At 39.5% G+C, this 18,466-nt stretch overlaps 1 protein-coding gene across 1 annotated transcript; it reads left to right on the top strand.

Moving 5' to 3' along the window:
• The first annotated feature begins 1,164 nt into the window (after positions 1–1,164).
• LOC139297310 (phospholipid phosphatase 2-like) lies at positions 1,165–18,192 on the top strand. The gene is made up of 6 exons (XM_070919930.1): positions 1,165–1,503; positions 13,200–13,351; positions 13,450–13,712; positions 14,649–14,706; positions 15,575–15,751; positions 16,194–18,192. Exons 1-6 carry the CDS (start codon positions 1,443–1,445, stop codon positions 16,341–16,343), a joined length of 861 nt encoding a protein of 286 aa, XP_070776031.1. The 5' UTR covers positions 1,165–1,442; the 3' UTR covers positions 16,344–18,192.
• Positions 18,193–18,466: the final 274 nt, after the last annotated feature.

The raw sequence follows: 18,466 nt of genomic DNA, 5'->3' as shown, positions 1-18,466 counted from the left end.
GTGTAGCTTTGAAAACTCATATACCTCAGAATCTGACATCTTTTATAGCTCAAATGCTGCTGCCTGGACTTCAGCCACCTCTGTAGCATTGTTTGTAACTGTGATTTCTTCAGAGCCAAAGTTCTTTTCAGTTTACATTATTTGTATGTTTGAACATTGAAATTTGCAGTCAATGTCAGCATTTCAACATTAAAACAGTGCATATGCTTCAACGTTTGGATTCATGACTTAATCGTCTCGCATAACTTGTGTGTATGAAGTTGTGTTTTGAGCCGAGCAGATTATTTTAATATCTTCTAGACTGGAACGTTTATTCCGTATGTTTGTTGCCCTTTCTCACAGCAGACATTTTGACTTGTCTTGAAAAGCACAGGTGTCACTAATAACATTAACAATGGCTTTGCTCCATTCATGTGCCATGATAGTGTGACAGTTAGCCACAAGACCTTGAAACTGATGCAGCTAAATGGGATTCAGCCATTATGAGTATGGAAGAAAAGAAGAAACAAGAAAAGACACATCGTGAAAGTTATGGGATGACAAAAATGAAAATACTTATATAGTAAATGTTGACATATTAAGTCAAACTTGTGACTTTATATGTTAGATTTCTGACTCTCTTCGACATCAAAACTGTGCGATACCAAATCAGTGAAAACAGTGAAAATGTAATTTTCTAAATCACAATTTTGACAATATCTTCACTTTTATTATTCCTAATTTGATTTGTTTTGTTGGTAGAAAAAGGCTTCCATGCTGTGGACATGAATAAGTGAAAGCTCTCCATCTTCAAAATCAGGAAGACTTTAATCCCAAATCAATACAGTGTGAGTAGTCTTTAAATAATTTTAATCCCTAGTGGGAATCAAACTCTTTGAGTATTTTCTAATGTTAGTTTCACCTCCCAGTTTACTGTTAAAATACTATCATTATATATCAGGTGTTTGAGATGGCTTGTGCCATGCCTTCACCAGAAAAGTTAACCACGTGGTTCATCTCACTGCTTGGATTTGATTACGTAAATCCAGAGGTCGAAGCAGAGAAAGTAGAGATAAAGGAGGGGATTTTTTTCCCTCCAGTCCACAGGGAAGATTTCGGGAAACCACATCCTTTGTGCGCCCGCTTTTAGTGGGAAAAGACGCGCCCCCCCCCTCCATGCGTCAAAAGGCAGAGCCGACAGGACGCAGCGAGACGCGTCCTCTGCTGCTCACCTGAAGCAGCGCAGTGTGCAGACAGACAGGCGGGCGGGCGGACAGACAGACAGACAGACAGGCGGGCGGGCAGGTACACAGAGGAGCGGAGCCGGAAGAACAAGCAGGTCGACTTCTCGCTGTAGCACTTTTTTCCATAGTAACTCCAGGCATTTCTTAGATTACAACCCTGCCCTCTGCTTTTTATTTTATATATTTTATTTATGAAAGTGAAGCGCCACCAGAGGAAACATGACAGAGCAAGGAAAGAAGCTGATCCTGATCGTGGTGGATATTCTCTGTGTCTTTGTTGGTGAGTGACTACCCTCGTCCTCCCCTCCTCCGGACAACATGGCTGAAAATATGATCAGTCTCTGTCGAACTCATCTGTTGTGTGTTAACTTGAAGTTGTGTGCGGCTGAATCAGAAACATCACTCCAAAATGATTTTTCTTTTCAGAAAAGTTTGCATGGTGACGCATGGGATTGCCCAACACACACACACACACACACACACACACACACACACACACTTGATTTATTAGATCTATCACAGATAACCTGCTTGTTGCTTCATGGGTCTTCCTGCAAGATTAGAAGAAGTTACCTGTTTAGAAATTCACAATCTGCTTACAAAAGATGCACAGACACATGAAGTGGCTGTGATTGCGCACTCAGCAGCTCAATGAAACACTGCAAGCCATCATTGGACTGTGTTTGGCCTGTTTGAACAAGATAGTCTTTCCCAAGTAAGAATGCTGCCGGGACTTTCGATGGTTTCTTCCCTGAAATCATTCAGATAGGACACATCTTCTCTTATCTCACTACAGAATGCTGATCTGCTGAGGGGAACAACCTGCATCCATCGTGTTTTGACAGCTCATAGGTTGTGTGGAGGTGACCACAAAGTGCAGTTTGGCTGTTTTGCATGTGTGTGTGTGTATCTCCAGCTGTCTCTTTTTGTTTCTTTGATGAATAATATCCGATGCTCTGTGAGTGCATTCATGTTTTCTGCGTATTTGTCTTCCTGCTCCCCTGTGGCCCTTTTTTCCTTTTTAAGCTTCGGGTTAAGTAGGAAGAGCAAAGATCATTGTCAATGAATCTCTCTCTCTGTGACAGTTAAAATCCTGTTTTGGAAACTGGAGACCAGGTGTGTGTGTGTGTGTGTGTGTGTGTGTTGAGAGTGGGGCTCCTTGGTGTGTATGTACTGTACAGGGAACAACACCGCTTGTTGCGACTTGCTCTGGACTCCCGGGAGACGACGCACAAAGCCATTAACAGAATTGACATCTTCCAGCTGTTCGTGTCACATCTGCTCACATCTCTGTCACCATGAGGCTGATGGAGGTTGTAGTTGAGATGATGAAAGAAAGGGAGGGTGTCAGGGATGTCCATTTCTCACAGAGGTTATTTTCTGTAGATGTTTTCAGGGCTGATAAATGGGGTTAAACTAGAACTTGCCAGAAACTTTGAGTGTGTGTGTGTGTGTGTGTGTGTGTGTGTGTGTGTGTGTGTGTGTGTGTGTGTGTGTGTGTGTGTTCCATCCAGTTGTGGACCCACCTGGTGACTGACATGGAGGAATGATAATGACAGTTTTGTTGTTCAACCCCCTCAACACCCTGCGTGTCCATTTTGAGGGAGAAAAAAGAGTCTTAAGCTTCATGCAGTGGTGGAATGTAACTAAGTACATTTTCTCAAGTACTGCACTTAAGTACACATTTGAGGTACTTTCTACTTCTTCTCCACTACAACTCAGAGGGAATAACTTGAAATATGATGTTTTGTTGTAAACATTTCATGGTTCCAGCTTCTCACATGGATTTTCTGCCTTTTTATTAATTAATTTATTTTTCATTATTTAGAGGTTTGTACTATTGGTTGGACAGAGTAAACATTGTGAAGGGGCCACTTTGGGCTCTAATGATATAATATATAATAGTATGACAGTCACAGGGGCCATTTCTGTGTATACTTATAGTGTGGTATTAGTACTTTTACTTAAGCAAACGATCTGAATACTCCCTCCATCACTGACTTCAGGGATGAAACATTAAAGGAAATCTTTCTGGGAGAAAAGAGCGGCATAAAGGTGAGGAACGATGAGGATCTCTTGGACATATTAATGAGCTGATTTAATTAAAAGAATAAAGTCTTTCCTTCTCTGGAAGTCTCTGCAGTCATGCAGAAAGATCTGTTAAGACTAAGTGTTTGTGCAACATGAAAGAAAACTGTTGTGAAATCAGAGACGTGGTGATTAATGATGAATTTCTCAGTCAATACTTTCTTTGGCTGAGTAAGCGCTAAGGTTTAAGTTAGTCATCCTTTATAAAGTGAAAGCATCAGTTTAGATTTGTGCTCTGAATCATTTTGTATGAGTCGCTTAGAGGCGGCTGCTCAGATGAGATCAGCTGATGTGGAGGCGATTTTTTTTATCATCCTATTGTACATTTCCCTTCTTCAATTGAGAAACATTTTAAAGATAATCTGTGCTAATACACTTTAATAATGTGGTGTCTGAAACAATATAATGTTGAGATCACTATCTGTCATCTGAAACACTTTTTAAAGATGATGATCGAAAGATAATTACGCAGTAGCTATTAGTGGTTTTGATAATCAAGTCAGCATTCAAGCATAAATGTCAAATATTTGATGGTTTCAGCTTCTTAAATGTGAGGATTTGCTGTTTTTCATCATCTTGCATTATAGTAAATTGAATATCTGAGTTTTAGATGTTGGTTGGGCAAAATAAGACCTTTTGATTTCATCACCCTCGGTTCTAGGAAATTGTGATGGAATCGTTTTTCTCCAGATTAATTGAAAATGAAAATAATCTTTGGTTGTTTGGTACAAGTAGAATGATTCAAAGTTCATTTCATTGAGCTAGAACATGCAACTAGTCTTATATCTATAATCTTACATCACAATATTGATATTATATTGTTTTATTTCCTAGCTCTAGTATCATTTTTATCTCAAGATGTTTCTGCTTTGCCTGCATGTGTATTTAGTTTTCATAACCGGGTTTAAGATCGTAGGCCTGTCTCGCTACACAAACTAACGCTTCATCTCCAGCTTTTAATATTTGCATCTTCATTCTTCTTCTCCCTTGTTGCCTTTTGTTTGTTTTCATCTCGAGGACAGTAATCTGTTGTGATCTGTGTGTGGAGGGTAAACTATCATCAGGTCTGACCCCCCCCCCAATTTAGTTGTGTGTGTGTGTGTGTGTGTGATACGACAGGAATGTGCTGAGTGTCCAGATTGTAACTGATCTGTGATGCTGCTCAGTGCTTTATTTCTCCCTCTTCCCCTCTGCAGTCAAACGTCCATCCTGCCATTATTTGTTACCACTGCACACAGTAGATATAGCACAGCACAGCACAGCACAGCACACACACACACACACACACACACACACACACACACACACACACACACACACACACACACACACACACACACACACACACACACACACACACACACAGACCTCACTTTGACACAGACAGATGGCACCCAGCAGGATGTCTGTTGTTACACTGTCAGTCCTGAAATTCAAGCTACAATTACATTTCCATCTCAGTGAAATGATAAAGATTGTAAAAAAAAAAAAAACTTTTATGAGAACAAACTGTTCTGTTCATCTTTTTGTTTTGCTTTTTCTCCATCTTTTCTTTTTATATGTCTTGCATGCTGTGTATCTGGACTCTGTCCTGGTTATATACATTTCTGACACTTTCAAAGGCAAGAACAGTATATAAGTACTTATATAAGTATCAGTAAATGAGTAAAATCAGGTTTTTCTGATACCGTTTTCTATGGCAAGAGTTAGATGAGAAGATTGATGCCCCTCTCATGTGTGTATGCTAAATATGAGACTACAGCCAGCAGCCGGTTAGCTTAGCTTAGCATGAAGACTGGCAACGGCCTAGCTCTGTCTGACGGTAACAAAATCCACCTATCGGCTCCTTTAAAGCACATTAATGATCATGTTTATATTTAGTTTGATTCTTACAAAAATCAAAATGTAAAAACAACATGTTTTTTTTCAGGGGGTTATGAGGTGGAGTATATATTAGAATAGCATGAAGACTGGAAACTGGGAAACCGTCACATAACCTACTGAAAAACCCATGTGTTGGGCTTTTTGTCCAGATCAAACATAAGAGATGTATAATGTGTTAACTAGAGAGCTCTCGAGGCGCTGATAAGAAGATTTGCTACCTTTAGACATTGCCAGGCTAACTGTCTCCAGTCTTTGTGCTAAGCTAAGCTAACCTTCTCTGTGGACTGTAGATTCATATTTAGCTGACGGAGATCAGAGTGGTTTTGGAAGAAAGCGAATAAGTGTATTTGTTCTTTTAACCATAGAAAAACTTTCTGTTCCCAGTTGTTTACCTCACAAAACCGATCAGATCCTTCTAAAGAAACAATATGAACTCAGTGCTTTCAGTTCCAACACTGTTTCAATGCTGTTTGTCTCAGTTTTGATGGTATTTGTACACTATGAGACACTGAAGAGTCCAGCTGGTGCTGCATTTTACACAGAGGTCACTGGGATTTTAGTTTCACTCTCACAGTTTAATGACTTTTTATGACTCTGGTAACTCCTTTATGTTTTGGTTAAGGGACATTATCTGCTCCAGAAATCAAATTTCTCACATGAAGTAGCAGGTTCAGACATGTTAGATTAACCATGGAAGTTTTTGATTTCCAATAATTTCACTACATTTGCAGCTCTCATTATGCAGTCTATACCAGTGTAACAGGATAAAAAGATCCATTTAATGTGTTCACAAATACATTTAGTCCCAGTCTCAGAGGTGCAGGTCAGCAACCTCCTAAAACTTAAAAGCAAATACCAATCATTCTGAAAATTCACATGTCAGTTAGACGACCTCAGACGCTTCAGGAACTATTTTGTGAGACTCACTTCAACATATATACCCACACAACGCAGAGTTAACTGTAATATCAGTTAGAACATCTGCAATGTAACACATGGATCATTTACTGTAGGTATCAGCAGCTTCAGGCCTTTTTTCATGAATTATTTGCTTTAGCAATAAGATGTGTTTTACCATTTTGTTTTCTGGATTATAAAACTACTTAACGTGTTGACAATAACATAAAGCATTTTGAAAGCAACTTGCTTGTTTAATTTGATGAATTTCTGGCTAAAACAGGATGTGTGTGCAGGACTAAGTGGCTGTTAATGTGAACCAGTGTAAACAAGGGAAAATAAGTGGTTCATGAAAGGGAAGAATGAGAGTTGTTTCATTTCCAGCTGTTATTAGTGTAGATTTATATACTGTTGGATGGCAATTAAACCTACCATGGGAAGTGGTGCATGATTTCATTGATTGTTTGGTCTATATATAGTCAGGAAATGGTGAAATGCACAAGTTCCAAATTGATGTCTTAAAATGTCTTGTTTCATCAAACCAACAGTCCAAAATCCAAGAATATTAGAGACTAAAGACTAAAGATTATAGATTAGATTATAGACTAAAGACTAGAAAAACAGCACATATTCATATTTAAGAAGCTGGAACCAGAGAATTTATGCTTTTTAAAATAACAATTAAAACAAATGTCAAAAAAGTTGCAAATTAGTTTTCTGTATAGTTTGTGTATAGAATGACTTGGTCAGTGATGACACGAAATCAACTTTTTGTTTAGGTGAGAATCAGCTATGAGGAAATGAAAGTGTTGCTTGTGCGGTTATGAATACATCCTCACTCGTACAAGTTGTTACAAGATTTAGACTTCAAGTGAAGAGGGTCTAGAGGGTTTTGTAACGGAGCTGCAGAGCCGACGGACAACAGCTGTTGTTGTTTGTCTCTGCGGAGCGTTATTTATGTGCCATTTTAACATTTTGCTGACATCTTTGAGATGCTCCTCCAAGTGTTTCATTGAGAGACACACACACACACACACACACACACACACACACACACACACACACACACACACACACACACACACACACACACACACACACACACAGTATCAGCTTCTGCTTCTGCCAAATATGTGTCAAACTCAAGTGGGAAGTGCTGACTTCTGCTCCCTGACATTTGTGTGTGAAAATGAACGAGATGCTGAAGAGAGAGTGTGTGTGTGTGGTTTTTTTGTGGGCTAGCTTCTTGTAAAACAGAGCATTGTCAGAAATGTGACTTTACCTAGACTCTGTGTGTGATTAAATGTATTGTGTGGTGGTTTCAGAAGGTCTTTTCAGGACTGTTGTTTCATGCAGAGAGGAAGAAATGTTTTTGGTTTTCTTTTAAAGGTCAAAGTTTTTCACTGTTACTTTGCACACGTCCGTAAGATATGAGCTTCAAAGCTCTGCAGGATTCATTGTTTTAATTACAGACTGCTTGGACATGATGCATACTATAAAGTCAGACAATCACACAATCCTTCAGATGTGCTTTAATAATAGAAAGCGTTTAGAAATTTAGATTAATCACAAAGTGAAAGATAATCATGGGACACATGTGTGCCAGATTCGATCTCATTCAAGCGCAGAACTTTAATGAGAAACAGATTTTTTTGGAAAATGAATCACAACGTTGAGAAAAAAATTACAGGATCTGGATTCACACCAACAATTTCACTGAAATCTGGTGTTTAACACATTTACACATGAGGTATACTGCTAACGTAAAAGCCGACAAATGAATGAAAAACATAACCTCCTCCATGACAAGACAATTCAGTCGTACCGGGGTACAATCCAACACAAAGAGTATATAGTGTTACTGCTTAACCCCTTCAGACGTCCATTTTAATGGACATCACATATTTTGAGAAGCATTTAGAGGAGAACTAGACAGAGCTAAAAGAGACTGAATATTGGACAGAAACACGACTCCAAATGAATGATCATGTTGCTTAGCAACTGCAGGATGTGTAAACTGGGAACTTTTTTTAAGGTGATAATATGTCAATGTGGTGTTTGTAGCTTGTTTCTGCTGCCGCCAAGTGTCCAAAAATTACTTACTGCAGGTTTAAAATGACTAAATCTTAGTAAAAACATCACATTATAAAGACACATTAATGGTAGAAGACATGAGATGACATAAAAAAATAGATTTTGACTCCTCTACCTCAAATGAGATTTATGAATATATCAAGAATCATCTTGTGTCGTGTAGGACTTTCCCAGGAAAAATCCCCGGCCTCACAGGAAATTATGCACTTTCTTTCCATCCACAGTTTTCCTGGATTTAGTAGAAGATTAAATGAGCAATGATGGCCATTATAGACAAAAACAAAACAAACTTGGAAACGTAGTGTAGAAATCCCACAGCAATGAGCACAAAAGATGAAGCCAAAATAAACCAAAGAAGGATCTTCACGAGCTAAATATTGGTTTTCTGGGCACCTCAGTGTGATGTGGAAGACCAGTCGCGAATCTCCGTTAACTAACAAACTGCGAGGTCGCCGAGCAGACGCACAAATCTCACAGTCGACTGTTGAGATTTAACAAACAGACCTCAAACAAATGTTCACCTACAATACTGTTACCTGTCTCTGTTTCCTATCAAATTCTCAGTTATGGGCCTGAGCCGCTCATCTTGGAGGCTGAATAACAGGAACACTTCCCACTTCCTGCTGGGTCAGAGGTCAAGGGGAAGTTGTACTTGTGTCTGATCCCAAATTCCATCATGTTTATTTTCTCAAAGTGGAATCGCGGGTGCGCTCTTGCCAGGGGAGATTGTGAAAGCGTAAAACAATACTTTCCCTCCATCCTTTTTTTTTTTATCTCTCCAGTTTGTTACTGAAGACATAAACTCAGCAGAAACTTTGTGTGTGTGTTTGACTCTTCATGGAAGAGAGGTTGGAACTAGTTTCTACTTTGTTTGCAGCTGTAAAAGTTTATAGAGAAAGTGAAAAAGTGGGGGAAAAGACTCAACAGCCACATGTAAAATGTCAGAGTAGGATGATACAAGCTGTTACAGTCCACCAAAGAACTTTTTCTTTCAGTTGTACTCAAATGCTTCACTGTACTGAAAGTAGAAACACAGCAGAATAGAATTTAAAAAAAACATTGCAAGTCCAATGTTTTACCTAGTCCAACAGGTATTGGGAGTAAAATGTACTAAAAAAAATGACAGTATGGATGGTGCAGAAGAGTTTAGTTTCACTTTCAGCTAAAAACTTTTTTCAGATCAGTTAAAAAAAGGAAAGGGATCTGAGGAGGGACAGGGAGGAAGGAAGGAAGGAAGGAAGCAGGTAATAAGGAAGGAAAGTAAGAGTCTTGCACAGGTTGAGAATCTTCTCTGAAACTCTAAAACCATTTTGCCGCTGCGCAGCAATAAAGCAGTACCTCAAGACTGAACTGAAGGGAATACTTCACTGCATGACATGAAATGCATGACTTTCTTTCAGAGAGGTAGAAAGGAGCAATGTGATTTATGTCTTTGCGTTTAGTACAGAGCTAGAGCCGGGAGGTAATTAGCCTAGCTTAGCATAAGGACTGGAAACATGGGGAAATGGTTAGCCTGGCCAAAGCCCACTAATTAACACGTTATGTCTTGTTTGTTTCCTCTGTGCAGAACAGTCAAGTAAAAACCACAACTTGTTTTAGAGGGAGTTTCCAGCATCTTTGCTGGTTGCCTGGCAACCTCATTGTGACAAGACTCTATGTAACTGCGCCTGGCTGTTGTTCACCAGGAACAGGTTAAACAAACAAGACCCAAGGTGCTAATTGGCGAGTTTTAAAGGTGCTTGTAGGTGTATTTATTTTTAAAGTGGAGAGAACCAGGTTACTTGTTTTCCTCATACTTCCAGTCTTGATGGTAAGCTAAGCTAACCACGCCCTGACTCCAGCTCTGTACTCGACATACAGACATGAGAGTGGTACATCAATCTTCTCCTCTAACTCTAGCCAAGAAAGCAAATCAACAAATTCATCAAAATGTACAGTTCAGTTGTTTCCCACCAATGTGTCTCAGAATGGTGAACTCTATTATGTATTCTCATCACAAAACATGCTGCTAAAACATACATACAATGAATACATTAGAGGCATTGAAAAAATACTAATACACAGCACATGGAACAATTAGTTAGTGATAAGATATCGCCTAAATAAAGTGAAAAATACTCAGATCTCATAAAATCAGTGACATTTTTTCGTACATGAAAGTCTTGGTTTATGGCAGCAGTGAAATTCTCTAGTTCTGCTACATGAACAGGTTGATGGAGGAGAGTTTGAATAAGTTCTCCTCCTGGAAGGAAAGACTGCAGGTTTTTAGTGAATTTAGGGGAATGAACCCCTCTCAGCTCGACCCAGCCTCTGGGAGGGGAGTCCGCCCCACCAGCACAGGCTTATAAAAACATACCAGGCCTTCTGGAATAATAAAACCGTCAGATAAAAACCGTCAGTCCTACTCGGATAATAGGAACTCTCCATGGGCTCTGCTCCCAGAGGCTGTTGGAGCATGTTTGATACGAAGGGGCATTGACTTCCTCACTGATTCTGTTGTTAAATGAGCTTAGCTGTGTGTGTGTGTGTGTGTGTGTGTGTGTGTGTGTGTGTGTGTGTTTTGAAGGCCATTGCCCAACGCTTCACTCTGGCAGTGTGTGTAGCCACCAGAGACTTGTGTCAAACAAGCAGTCTCTTATCTAAATGTTATCCTTGCACCCTGCAGAATAAACAATAGTTGGGCCTCACTTCAAAGAGACGCTGAGAGCATGCTTGACCTGCTGGAATAATGAACTCGGAGATGTGAAGAGCAAAGGGAGGGCTTCCTTTTTTAATGAGGAAACTGCTTGTCATCAAAGCTCATTAGTGGCGCTTGTGCAGAAAATGGAACAAATATTAAATTAGGCATTGCAGCCTGTGTGTGTGTGTGTGTGTGTGTGTTTAACTAGTGGGTGGGGCAGACTGATAAGTGCTTAAAGAGACAGTCAATAGAAAAAACTAAATCACAACAAAGCAACATATATGCACACAATAACATGGACAACTGTGAAATATAACAACACCATTAAATATGGCCTCTGTTGTTATAAGATTTTTGAATTGGACTTCATTACAGGTGCAGTTGTCGCTTATATTGTACATATATACAGTATATAGAGGGCACATACAGAGCAGCACACCAGGAAATACACAAAGCAATATGCAAACATGGGATTCTGAGAGGTTTAAAGTGGCTATAATCAATATTTGTATAGTAACAATGCATCAAATGTCAATGCTGAGATCCACAGAGAGGTTATGTTCGTCAGAAAGTACAAAGAGACGGTGGTGGTTGTGGTCTTTTCATGGGATTTGCTGACATTAACAGCAACATTTATGAAATGAAACTAATTCAGATTCATTCAGATTAATAATACAAAATATAATCAACAAATAAATCATGATGTAATATTATAGATTAAGATAAAACTTTATTGATCCCCGGAGGGAAATTCACAAGCTACCCAGCAGATAAAGTATATCTAATTATAATCCAATCATATAATATATATTATTCTGAAATGGGCCTTTCTGAGCAACTGCATAATGACTACTTTTACCTCCTGTACTGATACCAATACTTATGTACTTTTCCTTTAGTAAAAATTTGAATGCATGACTTTTACTTATAACAGAGGATTTCTACACTGTGGTATCACTACTTTTACTTGCGTACAAGATCTGAGTATTTCTTCCAGCTCGGGCTTCAGCAGTCCAGCGAGGAGTTTTTGAAAACAGGAAACTTTTTAGGAGTTGTAGTTCAGAGGGTTCGTGACATCAGCCCTGCAGATTGGACTATTGTCCCTGCTCAGATTTAAGAGACAGGTTTATGTGCTTCTGCTGCTCTTGTGCCACTTTTAACTCTGAGTCTTTTGTTTGCACTTGCAGAGAAACTGTAAAACTGAAATTTCTGTCTGCCGTACGCACGCAAACAATTTGTCATCACAGACTTATAAACATGCATTTTTTTTATAGAGCCCTCTTTATCTGTCAGGTATGTGTATGGGCCTGTTCGCATGCAGTGGTGCACATCTCTTTGTATGTATGTGAGTGTGTGTCTTGGTTCGATCCTCAGCTCCCAGGCCCTCCGCTGTGTAAACGGTGCCCCGATGTCAAAGGTCATGGCTGTCCTGTCCCGCGTGTTTCCATGGTGACAGGCAGCCCCTCCGTAGAGGTGAAGTCGTCGCCACTGAGCTCGACTGATGACAAATTCATTTGCTTGGCAGAGTCGGGCCGCCTGACCCAAAGCCAAGAGCTTAGTCCATCAGTGTGTTCTTAGCTGTTTCCTGAGCTGCACCTCATTGTGTTGCGGTTCACTCGTCAACGCACAGCTGAAGGGTCAAAGCTGCTCTCAGGACCTCCAGCTCTCAACAACACAGAGTGCCTCCCAAAGACCCACAGTGTTACTGTGAGCTCAACTCTGACGTCTCCTACTTTAAATAGAAAGACACTCTCTAGTCACATTGATTGATATGTGATTCATAACCGCGATTACCTCTAATTGTCTCAGTGCTGTTGTTGCAGATATACATTTACATACGTTTTCTTCTTGGTTATGCCTGTGCTTTCGCTGTAAGCCTCGGTGCTATTTTCTTGTTATATTATCTGCGGTGTGTTTATGTTTGTGGCCCTGCTTGTCTGTGTTTGTCTTTTAGTTAGCAGGATATCTCAATACCCTAATTTTTCAAAGTTTGGTGGAAAAAGTGATTAGATTTTGGTTCAAATCCAGGAATCTTTTTATGGATTTCTGAAAAACACTGCAAAACAGGGCATTTCAATACATTTTCATCACTTGCTGCACTTAAAAGGATGAGAAATATCTGTCACATGTATCCCATGATTGCCTGTAACTAACAGTATTTGGTGGAGATCTGGATCCAGATGCAGATTAAAATTGTATGAACATTCTTTAAGATTAAAATAACTAAATGTAGTGGATTGTACCGCTTCGGTAGAGGTACTTTGTAGTTCATAATTTACTGTTACATGCGTTCACCAGGAAGGTTTGATCACTGTCGTCTCTTGTTCCTCCAGCGGCTCTGCCCTCAGCCATCCTGACGCTGATGTTCACTCCGTACCAAAGAGGAATCTACTGCGATGATGAGAGCATCAGCTATCCCTACAGGAGAGACACCATCTCCCATGGAGCCATGGCTGCCGTCACCATCATCTGCTCCATCGTCATTGTGAGTCCCAACATCGTGTTCGTCTGAGCAGATAGAAAAATAAAGAGTTTTTCCCAAAATTACCTGGAAACCCTTCATTACGTCTCTTCTACCCTCAGATCACCACAGGAGAGGCCTACCTTGTGCACACAAAGCGTCTGCACTCCAACTCCCAGTTCAACCAGTACCTGTCAGCTCTTTATAAGGTGGTGGGCACCTTCCTGTTTGGAGGAGCTGTCAGCCAATCGCTGACTGACCTGGCCAAGTTCACTATAGGTCGTCCCCGTCCGAACTTCTTGGCCGTATGCGCCCCGGTCAGCTGTAATGGATACATCCTGCAGCTCAACTGCACTGGCAGCCACCGCAACGTGACTGAATCCAGGTGGAAACACACAACGCTCTCTCCGTCTCTAGACGTCTTTATTATGAAGTGAAGACGGACACTATACTTTTGGATTCAAGTTGCTGATAGCTCATATATGAACTGATGACCACTTTAAATCATTAAAATGAACTGTTTTCAACCCAGAAATAAGGTGCAGGGTGAAAAACTCTGTGCAATGTATTGATATATTTAAGTTAGTATTTTATTTTTATTCAAGTTCCCAGTGCACACATAGATGTCTTTAAAATTGCTTGTTTTGTATGACAAACAGTCCGAACCCCCCCAAAAAACACATAAAAGCAGCTGGAACCCGCAAACTTTGAGGAATTTATTATGAAAAAGATTGTTGATTTATTTCCTGTTGATTAATTCCACTCCTGTAAGATTGAAATTGACATATGAGAATAGATATCATCAGGAAATTATTGTTAAGTAGCTCAAAATAGCTTTTAATCTCACTGTTCCAGCTGAGCAAAATTTACAGTGAACATCAACTGGCTTAGATGTGATGTCCACATCAGGAAATTATTGTTTTATGACATTTAAAATGTAAAAAATAATGACAAATGTCTATTACGAGTTACCCAAAGTGACAAAGTCTAGAAATTGCTAACTTTGACTGTAGAAAAGAAGCAAATCGTCACATTTAAGAAGCCTCAACTATTCAACTGACCGACTAATTGTTCAGCATTTATTTTCATATTTATTTAGTTTTTTCAGTATGGTTTATTTTGGTGGAATCACATCAAATTAGGATTTGGTGTATTGGTTCTATCATAGATATGTAATTCATTTAAAACATACTATATGGATCAAATAGGTAGATATTAAAGTGATAAATGGGTTTGACTGATTCTTATTCTTCATCACTTCATTGTCATATTTAGTGAATTTTGTACATTAACTGTGCTCTGTTGCTGTTTTGCTCCTCAGGTTATCGTTCTACTCCGGCCACTCGTCCTTCGGGATGTACTGCATGCTCTTTCTGTCGGTGAGTGCATCGTCGTTGTCGTTGCGTGAGACTTTCTTTTGCTGTGAAATGTCTGTTTACCAAAGACGCCCTAAAGCGACTCAAAACAGGACTAACCCTAACCCTGGACAACACAGACGCACGGCTGCTGTTTGAAAACATCATTGTTGTAATACTACACACGGCACAATGGCCGGAAGATTCAGCGGTTTAATCAGGAGTGAGATACTGAAAGTCAGTTTTATACACAGCCTCACCTCTGACCTTTCTGTGCAGGCAGGTGACTGGGTGGGCCAAAAGAAATATTTTCCATGAAGACTGTGTATTCTCATAATTCATCATTTGTATGATGACATTTTATATAAAAAAACAATAAGAGATGGTGTTATTTTTGTAAAAAATATAATTAGAGATATTTGTCATAACACATATTTGTCTATGTTTTGTTAAATTTTGGTAAAATTGTGAATTAGGAACAGGACAGTGTTTAGAGATTTACTTCTGTCAGAATTTATAAGAAGAAAAAAAAATATTATATAATATATAAAAAAAAATGTTATGAGGCTCTAATAAACCATTACTTATTTTGGTTAATTATAGGGTAAATTATTTTAAGTACATACTAAAACTGAAATGCCTTTTTGTACAATTTAAATTGGTTTCCAAGAAGCTCATTCAAAATATAGACTATATCTGAGATAAAGACCAAAAGCCTGTTTACATTGTACTGCTAAACTAACAATTCAACCAATGGCTCATACGAATACGAACATATATATATATATATATATATACATATACATATATACACACACACACACAGAAAATACAAATACAAATGTTTAAATTCCAGTTGATGTTAAACAGAATGTATTTTCTGCATGTGCAGCTCTACGTCCAGGCCCGGATGCAGGGGAAGTGGACGCGACTGGTTCGACCAACCATCCAGTTCTTCCTGGTGGCGTTTTCTCTGTATGTAGGATACACGCGTGTGTCTGACTACAAACACCACTGGAGTGACGTGCTGGTGGGGCTGCTGCAGGGGGCGCTCATCGCTGTGCTCACTGTGAGTACAACCGTGTGCTTCTGTGGCATGCAGTTTATGGGATACTGAGCTGCACGCACGCACACACACACACACACACACACACTGCGTCCTTCTTATTCAGGCAAAAAAAGGCCTTAATTCTTCATTGTTAGATCTGTTAAAGTGGGACCGCTCTGTCACCTTCATATAACATATTTGGTTATGAAATGCAGCAGCACAAAACCTAAAATCCTCGACGTGTGTACAAAGTGACCAGAAAAATAGAAACACCTGTAAACATTCACTACTTTACTTGTTTGTGTGTTGAAAACAACGTTTTTTATAATTGCACATGCTTCATTTCTGAGAGCAGCAAATATAAAAAGCTTTAATGAGCTATATGTTTTATCGGTTGTGTTATAACCTGAGAAAGCTTTTTACTTTAAATACTCAGACATTTACTCTTCTTCTGTTCTTTCAGGTCCGATATGTGTCCGACTTCTTCAAGCAGCGCCCCCCTCCCTGCACACGACCAAACCCAGCAGAGATTGAACACCTTGAACGCAAACCGAGCCCGCAGCCTCCAGACTCGCAGCACGGAAACCACTACAACTACTCTGGACCAGTATGAGCTCTTCTCAGCAGCAGCAGCAGCAGCAGCTACTCTTACTAACGTGGGCCTTCACTCTCTAACAGCAGCTCCGTTACCAAAAGGACCTGTGACTTGTACAGAAAACAAAACAACACAGAGCTCCGCTCGGTGAAGCTTCCCAGCAATTTTACAGCTATGAAAACTCAGAGATTCCCCAAACCTGTTGGAACAGAAGCTCCATCGTCTGTGTGTCTTTTTAGCGAGGGTGTGTGTGTGTGTGGAAATATGTGTGATTGATCTGCGGTGTGCTTTTGTGTACAAGCGTGTCCGAAAGTGTGCAATGATATATATTTTTTATGATGTTTTTTTTTTCTTCTCACTGCACTGCAGTTATGAGAAAAACAAGTTTCAGATTTGAGGGGGAGAATTTATGCTGTGAGTTTAAAGAGAGCAAAGACTGCCAAAAGAGATCTGTAGATTTCAAAAACACCGACCAAAGATTTCTTTCTGTCCTTGAACAAAGAGACAAAACCTTGGAGGCTGAATGTTTTCTACTTTGTTGCTTTTTGCAGTCAGATAAGACGTTGTTTTACCAACACTGGAGCTCGATTATATCTGCCTGTCCCTGACATGTCTTGTCATTTTTCTCTGCAGATATTTTAGAAGATATGCATGTGTAATGATGGACTGCTTTAACTATATACATGATTATGTATAGTGCTAACATTTTTATTATGTTTATATCTACTGTATCTAATAAATTGTGTAGCTTTTTAAGAATGTATTACCACTACTTTGCTGTGACGTAACAGAGCAACATTGTTCTGGATGGGGTTTTTTTTCTCTTATTTAGACAAACTTCACCTAAAAGCACGTCCAAAGACTAATGGAAACCTTACTAGGGCATCTTCATCCCATAAACCAGCTTTTTTTCCCAGCTTCCTTGTGCCTCAAGTTCTTGTGGAGCCACAATCTGACACGAACTAAACACACCTTTGTGGACCTCTTCCTTCCCTCTTCATAACATGTGTAACCTATTGTGAAACTGTAATCATTTCTTTTAGCCTGCCGGTTGTTTTGTGTCGTTTTCTCCATAAATATTAGCCAGCATGTCGTCTACGAGTGCTTACTTCAACAGAAAGGAACAAAAGAAATGCTGCATCACAAAAGGACTATTTTGCAAGGGAATATTTTTGACTTTTGTTTTCATTGAGCTATTCTCTGCTGTGTTCTCGTTTAAAACGCAGGGTTCATGTCTGGACCTGCTGCTGACGCTTGTGAGATTCCTCAGTGCCAAAGGAATGGGGCTGTTAGGCCACGTCAGAGGTGGTTAAAAAAGATCGGTTCAACGTTATCACACTGGCTGGATATGTTTTGTTTCACTGTGGGCAGTTTTCATTTGACTATAATACTTTCTACCATAGAAATGGTCACTATTAAAACTGCTCACTGCATGTTCTGGTGATTACTCAGACTAACAAGGACACTGAAAAAAGAGGGAGTTGATCACATTTTTGTAATTTATTGTGTCCAATTTGTTTAAACCTGTATTAATTGTTTTTTATTTTTATGATCGTGTTAGCATACAGTTATTTATTTACACATCCAGCACACACAGAGCAACATTAGCATTCATTTGCGTTGTGTTTCTGGCCACCTGGTGAATGATGAAGTCCAATATTCCCTCGTTTAGCTCTATTTTTGTTTCTACTAACTCCTAAGAGAAATATTTCTCTAACTACTAAATGCTCCACTATGTTCACCAGCTAGTCGCTAACTGATGTTTGGTGCTGGGCAGGCATTGTCAGTTTTTAGAGCTTCTTTGCTGGAAGGTGTATTAGAGCTGCGAGTGTGATCAATAAAGTTGTGAGGCTGTAAACCAAAACAATGGGCAGAAGGACACTAAAATGCTGTGTAGACCTGAGGGGAAATGCAGCGACAGGTGATAAGTCTCTGGGTTCTTGGCTATGAGCGACACCTTTCACATTACACAGCCATTAGTCATAAAAATGTATTAGACTTTTACTGGCCTACTTAAATCTAACATGATGGTTAGGTGCTGACTCACACAGTGAGATGTTACTAATCAAAAGGGGATTTAGTAATGCTTTGTTTTTTTTTATTATTTTGTAATGAGATTCATCCCTCAAAATGCTGAGTCG

Source organism: Enoplosus armatus, chromosome 15 (assembly GCF_043641665.1).
Source record: "Enoplosus armatus isolate fEnoArm2 chromosome 15, fEnoArm2.hap1, whole genome shotgun sequence".
NCBI classification, from domain to species: Eukaryota; Metazoa; Chordata; class Actinopteri; order Centrarchiformes; family Enoplosidae; genus Enoplosus; species Enoplosus armatus.
This window is presented reverse-complemented; position numbering and strand designations above follow the sequence as displayed.

Excerpts from the sequence above, each read along its gene's own strand:
- LOC139297310 (XM_070919930.1), top strand. The coding sequence starts at position 1,443 with ATGACAGAGCAAGGAAAGAAGCTGATCCTGATCGTGGTGGATATTCTC. Across the intron at positions 13,352-13,449 it reads TCATCTGCTCCATCGTCATT|ATCACCACAGGAGAGGCCTA; the intron begins GTGAGTCCCAAC and ends TTCTACCCTCAG. Across the intron at positions 15,752-16,193 it reads CGCTCATCGCTGTGCTCACT|GTCCGATATGTGTCCGACTT; the intron begins GTGAGTACAACC and ends CTGTTCTTTCAG.